General features: G+C 48.2%; 1 protein-coding gene across 1 annotated transcript; it reads left to right on the top strand.

Annotated features, from left to right (window-relative positions):
* The first annotated feature begins 7,718 nt into the window (after positions 1-7,718).
* LOC123430206 (B3 domain-containing protein Os04g0386900-like) lies at positions 7,719-9,284 on the top strand. The gene is made up of 4 exons (XM_045114095.1): positions 7,719-7,867; positions 8,055-8,145; positions 8,250-8,455; positions 8,817-9,284. The coding sequence occupies exons 1-4, from the start codon at positions 7,865-7,867 to the stop codon at positions 9,120-9,122; spliced, it is 606 nt and encodes a 201-aa protein (XP_044970030.1). The 5' UTR covers positions 7,719-7,864; the 3' UTR covers positions 9,123-9,284.
* Positions 9,285-9,524: the final 240 nt, after the last annotated feature.

Raw genomic sequence — 9,524 nt, 5'->3', positions numbered from 1 at the left:
GAGGTGGCGATAAGTGTTGGAAGTGTTTCAAGGTTGATGTGATCAAACGTCGCACGCTCCCTCTGCCATCGGGATTAGAGTTAAACCTAAATAATTGTTATTTGGTGTTTGCGTTGAGTACAGACAAGATTAGATTATGTTTATTGCAACATGGTTATTCATTTAAAAGAATAATTGTTATTATGTCTACTTGAATAATACCTTCAATGGTCTTGCACCTAAAATGAATGGTTTATTGAATCTCGATCGTAGAGGTGCACATGTTCATAATATTGTTGCCAAAAGATACAAAGTAGTAATGATAGTACCGCTTACTTGTGGCACTGTTGCTTAAGTCATATTGGTAACAAATGCATGAAGAAACTCCATGCTGATGGATCCTTGTACTAATTCATTTTTGAAACATTTGAGACATGCAAACCATGCCTGATGGTATAAACGCATGAAGAAACTCCATGCAGATGGATCATTTGGACTCACTTGATTTTTGAATCACTTGAGACATGCAAATAATACCACATGGGCAAGATGACCGAAGACCTCGTTTTCGAGTGATATGGAACAAAAAAGTAACTTGTTGGAAGTAATACATTTTGATGCGTGCAGTCCAATGAGTGCTGAGGCACGCAGTGGATATCATTATGTTCTTACTTCACAGATGATTTGAGTAGATACTAGTGTATTTACTTGATGAAACACAAGTCTGAATTATTGAAAGGTTCAAGTAATTTCAGAGTGATGTTAAAAGATCATCGTGACAAGAGGATAATATGTCTACAATGTGATCGTGAAGGTAAACATATATATCTGAGTTGCGAGTTTGGTAAAGATTTAAGACAAAGTGAAAATTGTTTCACGTGAAAATTGTTTCACAACTCATGCCACATGGAACACCATAATTCGATGGTGTGTCTTTATGTCATAGTCATGCCCTATTAGATATGGTGCATACTATGATGTCTCTTATCATATTGCCACTATTGTTTATGGGTTAGGCATTAGAGAAAACCGCATTCACTTTTAATAGGGCTCCACGTAATTCCGTTGAGATGACATCGTATGAATTATGGTTTAGAGAAACCTAAGCTCTCGTTTCTTAAAAGTTTGGGGCTGCGATGCTTATGTGAAAGAGTTTCAACCTGATAAGCTCGAACCCAAAGAGGATAAATGTGTCTTCATAGGACACCCAAAACAGTTGGGTATACCTCCTATCTCAGATCGGGAAGCAAAAGTGTTTGTTTCTAGAAATAGACCCTTCTCGATGAAAAGTTTCTCTCGAAAGACTTGAGTGGGAGTATGGTGGAAACTTGATGAGGTTATTGAACCATAACTTCAACTAGTGTGTGTTGTAGGGCGCATGAAGTTGTTCCTGTGGCGCCTACACGAATTGAAGTGGAAGCTAATGATAGTGATCATGAAACTTCGGATCAAATTACTACAAACCTTGTAGGTCGACAAGGTCACGTACTACTGCTACAGATTGGTACGACAACCCTGTCTTAGAGGTCATGTTGTTGGACAACAATGAACCTACGAGCGATGGTGGGCCCGGATTCCAACAAGTGGCTGGAGGCCATGAAATCCGAGAGGAGGATCCATGTATGAAAACAAAGTGTAGACTTTGGAAGAACTACTTGATGGTCGTAAGATTATTAACTACGTATTGATCTTTAAAAGGAAGACAAACAATGATGGTGAAAAGTCACCATTGAGAAAGCTCAACTTGTCACCAAAATGTTTCCGACAAGTTCAAGGAGTTGACTACGATGAGACTTTCTCACCCGTAGTGATGTTGAAAGTCTGTTGGAATTATGTTAGCACTTACTGCATCATTTGTGAAATCTTGCAGATAGGATGTCAAATATTGTTTCCTCGACGGTTTCCTTGAGGTAAGGTTGTATGTGATACAACCAAAAGATTTTGTCGATCCTAAAGGGTGCTAGCAAGTATGCAAAGCTCTAGCGATCCTTCTATGGACTGGAGCAAGCATCTCGGAGTTGGAATATACACTTTGATGAGAGGATCAATGTTTTTGGTTTTATACAAAGTTTAAGAGGAACTTGTATTTCCAAAGAAGTGAGTGGGAGCACTATAGAATTTCTGATGAATATATGTGGTTGACATATTGTTGATCGGAAATAATGTAGAATTTCTGGAAAGCATAAAGGGTTGTTTGAAAGGAGTTTTTGAAAGGAAAACCTGGATTAAGCTACTTGAACATTGAGCGTCAAGATCTATGGAGATATATCAAAGTGCTTAATGGAACTTTCAACAAAATGCATGCCTTGACAAGTTTTTGAAAGTGTTCAAAATAGATCGGCAAAAGAAGGAGTTCTTGGCCGTGTTGTAAGGTGTGAATTTTGAGTAAGACTCAAAAGCCCGACCACGGCAGAAGAGAGAAAGGACCAATGTCGTCCCCTATGCTTTAGCCGTAGGATCTATAAGTATGCTATGCTGTGTACCGCACCTAAAGTGTGCCTTGCCATGAGTCAGTCAAGGGGTACAAGAGTGATCCAGGAATGGATCACTGGACAACGATCAAAGTTATCCTTAGTAACTAATGGACTAAGGATTTTTTTCTTGATTATGGAGGTGATTAAAGAGTTCGTCGTAAAGGGGTTACGTCGATGCAAGCTTTGTCACTAATCCGGATGACTGTGAGTAGTAAACAGGATTCGTATAGTGGAGCAGTCATTTGGAATAGTTCCAAATGGTGCATGGTAGCAGTATCTATATGAAGACATAGAGATTTGTAAAGCACACAGACATGATCGCACCCCAGAACTGTATGGGTGTTGGATTCATTGCAATCACATAGTGATGTGAACTAGATTATTAACTCTGGTGCAAGTGAGAGACTGTTGGAAATGTGCCCTAGAGGCAATAATAAAATGGTTATTATTATATTTCCAGTTCATGATAATTGCCTATTATTCATGCTATAAGTGTATTAACCGGAAACCGTAATACATGTGTGAATACATAGATCACAATGTGTCCCTAGTGAGCCTCTAGTTGGCTAGCTCGTTGATCAATGGATGATCATGGGTTCCTAATCATGGACATTGGATGTCATTGATAACGGGATCACATCATTAGAGAATGATGTGATGGACAAAACCCAATCCTAAGCATAGCACTAGATCGTGTTGTTCGTATGTTAAAGCTTTTCTAATGTCAAGTATCTTTTCCTTAGACCGTGAGATTGTGCAACTCCCGGATACCGTAGGACTGCTTTGGGTATATCAAACGTGATAACGTAACTGGGTGACTATAAAGGTGCACTACGGGTATCTCCGAAAGTGTCTGTTGGGTTGGCACGAATCGAGACCGGGATTTTTCACTCAGTGTGAACGGAGAGGTATCTCTAGGCCCACTTGGTAGAACATCATCATAATGAGCTCAGTGTTACTAAGGAGTTAGCCACGAGATGATGTGCTACAGAACGAGTCAAGAGACTTGCCGATAACGAGACTGGACAAGGTATGGGGATACTGACGATCGAATCTCGGGCAAGTATCATACCGATAGACAAAGGGAATTGCATACAGGATTAAGTGAATCCTTGAAATCGTGGTTCATCTGATGAGATCATCGTGGAACATGTGGGAACCAATATGGATATCCAGACCCCGTTGTTGGTTGTTGACAGGAAAGTGTCTCGGTCATGTCTGCATGCTTCCCGAACCCGTAGGGTCTACACACTTAAGGTTCGCTGACGCTAGGGTTATATGGGAATAGTGTACATGGTCATCGAAGGTTGTTCGGAGTCTCGGATGATATCCCGGACATCACGAAGAGCTCCGGAATGGTCTGGAGCTGAAGATTGATATATAGGATGAGGGGTTTTGGACATCGAAAATGTTTCGGGCGTTACCGGTAATGTACCGGGACCACCGGGAGGGGCCACCAGCCCCAAAGGGTGACATGGGCAAAAATGTGGAAGCGAACCAGCTCAGAGTGGGCTGGTACGCCTCCCACCAAGGCCCAAGGCGCAAGTTGAGCTGGAAGGAGGGGGGAAACCCTAAAGAAGATGGGCCCAAGGCCCATGTGGGGTGCGCCACACCCCCTCCTCCCTTCCTGGCCGCCACCACCATCCCTAGATGGGGCTGCCGCACCCCTTGGGGGTGGGAAACCTAAGGGGGGCGCCCCCTTCCCTTCCCCCCTATATATAGTTGAGGGTTTTGGCCTTTGGTGAACACACAGAAATCATTTCCTCCCTCTCCAGGCAGCCTAGTTCTTCCTCCTCTTCCACGCAGCTTGCAGAAGCTCCGCCGGAATCCCTCGTAGCTCCACCTCCACCGCGCCGTTGCGCTGCCGGAGCTCTCCCTCAACCTCTCCCTCCTCCTTGCTGGATCAAGGTGCGGGCGACGTCGTCGGGCTGTACGTGTGTTGAACGCGGAGGTGGCGTGGTTTGACACGTAGATCGGAATCACACCGCGATCTGAATCGTTGCGAGTACGACTCCATCGACCGCGTTCTAGTAACGCTTCCGCTTAGCAATCTTCAAAGGTATGAAGATGCTCTACCCCATTACTCCTTGCTGGTTTCTCAATAGATAGATCCTTTTTTGGCGTAGGATTTTTTTTGAAATTACTACTTTCCCCAACACTTGATAGCCTTGGAAATGAGATTGTCGAGTCCCCGTGGCTCACAGATTACTACAACAATAGTTGTAGGTACAAGTAATGCAATCCTTTGATGTGAGAGTGATGCTAGTTTGATTTGGAGTTCTTCTTCTTCATCATCATCATCATCATCATCATCATCATCATCATCATCATAATCATCATCTTCATCTTCTTCTTCATCGTTCATAGGGTGGGTTCCAGGCCAACAACCTAGGATAGCAAAGATGGATGTCGCTTTTATCGTTTGATTTTGTCTGTAGTAGGACCATACTTTTATGTATGATGGTTGATATTGATGATTGTATTGAGATGATCATGATTTAGCTTGTGGCGAGTGTATGCCAATTCCATATAATCATCTCATCTTTACATATACTTGTAGTGATATCCATTCTCGCGAAACACGAGATGCGCTTCTATCCCTATCAAGGCCCTCGAGCTCGGATAAGGACATTACCGCATCTTGGGCGTTACATCGGCGGCCATAGATTGTGTCAGCGCCCACATTTCGTGCCAGTGGTCGGCATACATGCCAACTTACAAAAAGAACCTCGTAGTTCATGCCGTCTCACTTGCCAGCGGCCGATGCAGTTGCTAGCATGCAAAAAGGACGTACATAGGTCAACCCTGCCATACAACTCGACCGTGGTCATGTTGGCATACGAAAAAGATGGCATTCTCGACCATAGATCAACCATCTATCTTGAGCATCTTATTTTGCTTCTTCTCGAACCAAGGCCTTTTTTTAGGACACCTTGCTTAAGTCCATCATCATGATCTTCGTCCACATCTCATAAAAGCTAGTGCCACCTCTTTTGGGTTGGTCTTGGCATTGGCCCCCTCTATCTTAAGCTTCTTCACTTGCATGTCTATCTTGGCTTTGGGTCCCGTCGGGATCGACGCCCAAGCCACACTCGCCACCCTCGAAAATTACATTCTTCATGATAAATTGATTGCCGAGTCATCTTGTATGGGTGCCAACATTTGGACGAACAATTGGTGGGCGTCGGGACAAATGCGAGTAGGGAACTCTCGTGGTCGAATCCTCCCCCCCCCCCCCCGACGGATGATCCGTCGATTGTAGGTGAGGTGTTTAGATAGAAGGACGTCGTCGCGGGGGTGATCGATGCGACCACGCTTCCTTTAGGCAAGGTGGAGAAGCAGGTGACTTGTGGGTCATGTTGTGGATAGAATCCTGGCGTATGCGTGTGGTGTGGGAGCGCGGGGACTTCACTCGTGGCAGACGGACAACCGACGATCCCGGGCTCGTGGGGGCAGCAATTAGAATGGTCGGCTCACCGTGGAAATCGGTGAACCCTAGAATCATCAAGGCCTGTTGTGTGGTCGTGGCGAGGAGGGCCTCATTCTTCGCGATGATGGCCTCCTGTTGCACGTTGACAACTTCAAATTTGTAAGCCGATACCTTCCTTCGGCATCTCTCTTTGCCGACTGTATGGCATGTTGATCCGGCGTCTTCTTCTGCTTGGACTCCTTCTTGGCGCGGTGCGAGTCTTGGCGGCCACGTCGTTGACCGAGGAGGCAGGGATAACGGGGACAGTTGGGTTTGGCGCATCGGCCTTGGCGAGTGGGAGGGAGCGCAGTGCGGCGGGAGGTTTTTAGGGGATAAGGGAAAATGTCGGTGGATGTGCCACTATGTGGCGAGTCAAGAGAGGACAAGGGTGTGTGTCGCGCGCATCCACGACGTGTCTGCCCCCATGCAAAACCGGTTTAAATTTGAGCTGAAAATGAATCGTAAAAGCATCTACAACCGGACCTCTCATACACGCCTCAAACGCCCGCGGAGGCCGTTCGATCAGTGACTCGTCACAAAAACGTGACCCAACCGGATCTCTCAAACCCGCTTCAAACGCCCGGGCTGATTGGCACCCCTCATATCCAGCCCAAATCTAGGGCGGATATGGGGCGACCCAGTCACGCCCGGGAGCGCCTGCCACGTCCTAGCTGACATGCCCGATCCATCACCGACCCCACCGCTGTCCCACAAAAAACCCACTCCAGGTGCCTCACCCCGAACCATAGCTCACTCTCTCTCGCTACGTCCTCTCCTCTCCCTCTCCGATTCCGATCCCATCCACTCCAATGTCGAGCTCCGGGCCGGACATCGCCTACAACGAGGAGCTGGCCCTTCACATTGCCTTGGAGCGGTCCAAGGTGGACACTGGCGACAACTCCGGATCTGGAGCGTCGTCGCAGCTCCCGCGCCGGCGCAGCGCGCACGTCGGAGCTGGACCCTCCTGGCCCATGCGCAACTCCGACAGGACAGCGCAGTACGCACCGGCCCCGCGCTGTCTCCTTCCCCCGCCGTTCGCTCCTCCACGCGGGGCAGCGGTGGCTGCTAGTGCCCGCGCCGCCGGCCCGCACGCGCACTACGAAATTGAAGGCGCCCGTCGCCCGCCGCGAGAGGCAGAGGGGAAGGGAGAGGGAAGTGGAGGAGCAGTCCACGCGCCACTGATGGATGCCGACTGAGCCCGACGTGGACAAATGCCACCTCACATGGGTGTACCGCCGGTCTCTGACGACGACGGAGACGGACGCTCGTCGCCTCCGACGGAAGAACGCCAAGGGGCTTCGGCTTGCTATTGAGCAGTCGGAACACGAGGCGAAGGAGGCAGCGACGGAGGCGGCTCGGGTCGCCAAGTTGAAGCGGGAGCAGGACAGGGCGGTCTATCGGATGAAGGGGCTCATCGTCCTCTCTGACTCCGACGACGACAACTCCACCTCCTTCGACGACAACCAAGACCCTTCACCATCCACGGACGGCTACAACTGCGCCGACGACCGAAAGGGCAAAGGCCCGGCGAGGAAGTGGTGATCTCACCCCCACTCCGCATATGTTTATATGGTTTTTAGCAGTAGAATTTAAGAACTATGTCTGGTGAACTTAATATGATCTTTTGGGTGATGTTTGATGCCCGTTTGAAGTTGGTTTTGTGTTTTTTTGTATTTGATTTTGTTGTCTGATGTTTAATCACGTAGAATAGCTCAACGTTGCATGTGTAGTACGGATATGGGATCTCTTCCTACTATTGTGCATTGTATCTGCAGTGTGCTATGTTTCCGGAAGCCTGCGCGTGCTTATTCGTCACGGGGCCGGTGTGCCTTGGGCCTGTCTCACCCGACTGTAGTGACGTTTACTTCGCCTGTATTCCTGTATCGACAGGCTTTGGCCTCTGCTCCTCTCTTCCATCCCGTCGTCCTGCCAAATTCCAACGATGGTAAGAATGCACCACAACTAAGTGAAATCTGATCCTGCTCACTTTCTTCATCTCTCCATGCAAGATTAACTCTGCCTTCTTCAATCCCAAACTAGAGAAGCCTTTGCCCTGGGTGGTCCTCGACGCCCTGGTACTTAATTTATCTACCACACTTCGTCTGATGTCTGCATGTTGGTTTGATCTTCAGGCAGAGGCGATTCCAACGGATTCCAGCACCACGGTCACGCCTCAAGTCTATCGGAGACACAAATCCTCCGAGGAATCACGCGGCATCTCAAGTAATCTGTTCGATCGAGGAAATCTCAACCCATTCTTCAGGTGCTCCTGACTTCCTGAGAGAATCAGCATGAATGGCTTACTCTAGCGATGCATGCGGATGCAGGCGGCAAGGATCACGGAGTAGCCAGCTCTACAGGGGAGCCCAGCCAGGCCGCCATTTCTGCAGGCCCTCAAGATAAACCTGATCCGGAGTCGGCAAAGGCGTGCCTCGAGATGGAGAAGACGCAGCCCAGCATCCTCCCTCTTCTGGGGAAACCATACTTCGCATGCGTCGTTTGCAAGTCGCATGTCCAGACACCATTTCAAGTGGTAAAATGATGCTATCATCACAGCTCCATTTTCGCACACATCTGATTCAGTAGCTAGTTTACTGTGCAGAAAGGAATGACTTCATTCTGAACTTAAAACAGTTCTATATCAGTCACTGCAATTTAGTCAGGCTCGGGATCTGTCATTGACGTTTCCTTGTTCACTTCTGGTCCATATTTGCAATTTCACTATGAAATATGAATTAACTACTGAAAATGGGCTAAAGGCAATGGGACATCCCCCTGAAACGCCTCTCTAGCGTTCAGTAGCAAACGCCTCTCCAATGTTTCTCCCAACACCTGAATTTTCCGCTGAGGTACATATTTTTCCTGGCATTTGCTCATCTAGTTGGTCTCTTCAGGTGGTTCCAAGGTCTTTGGCGCCGTTCCTCCCACCGAAGCCGACGCCGGCGACCCTGACCTGGCAGGGTCGGTCCTGGGAGATGCGCTTCACAGGGGGGCGACAAGTTCAGCGGCTGGAGGCAGGGTGGCGGAGCTTCGCGCTGGACAACGCGCTGAGGCTCGGCGACGGTTGCGTGTTCGAGCTGGTGGGGGGTGATGGCGAGGGCATCGTGTTCAGGGTGCAGGTGCTGCGCGCCGAGATCCCGGCGAGTATCCGGCAGAGGGCAGGCGGATACACCCCCTCCAGCCCCATCGTGCTAGACTAGAGGAGTAACCGTAGCGTATGTTCCCTGCGTGGCTACATGGACATGCCATATGACATTGGAATTTTTATCAAAGGATCTTGTTTGGCTTTGTGCATCTAAGTATTCAGAGGCCAGGTGTAATGTTTAATTTTTTTAAATAAGAAAGCGTCTCTTTTCGAAAAATATGACATTGGAATTTGAACTGAACTCGAACCAAGATCTATAACAAATCTAGGAGATTGGATCATTTGCCCCAATTTAGAGCATCTCCACTCGCGCCCCAACAGGCCCTTCACAGACCATTTTTTCCGTCAGTGGGTGAAAAAGGGCCCAGTCGTGTCACGAGGAGCCGATTTTTCACCGATTAGGCCCGAAATTGGTTCCGGCGGTCCCAGTCCGAACCCAACGCGGCGAGTGGGGGGC

This window comes from Hordeum vulgare, chromosome 2H (assembly GCF_904849725.1).
Source record: "Hordeum vulgare subsp. vulgare chromosome 2H, MorexV3_pseudomolecules_assembly, whole genome shotgun sequence".
NCBI lineage: Eukaryota > Viridiplantae > Streptophyta > Magnoliopsida > Poales > Poaceae > Hordeum > Hordeum vulgare.
Note: the sequence above shows the minus strand (reverse complement) of the source record. Positions and strands in the feature narration are given on the sequence as shown.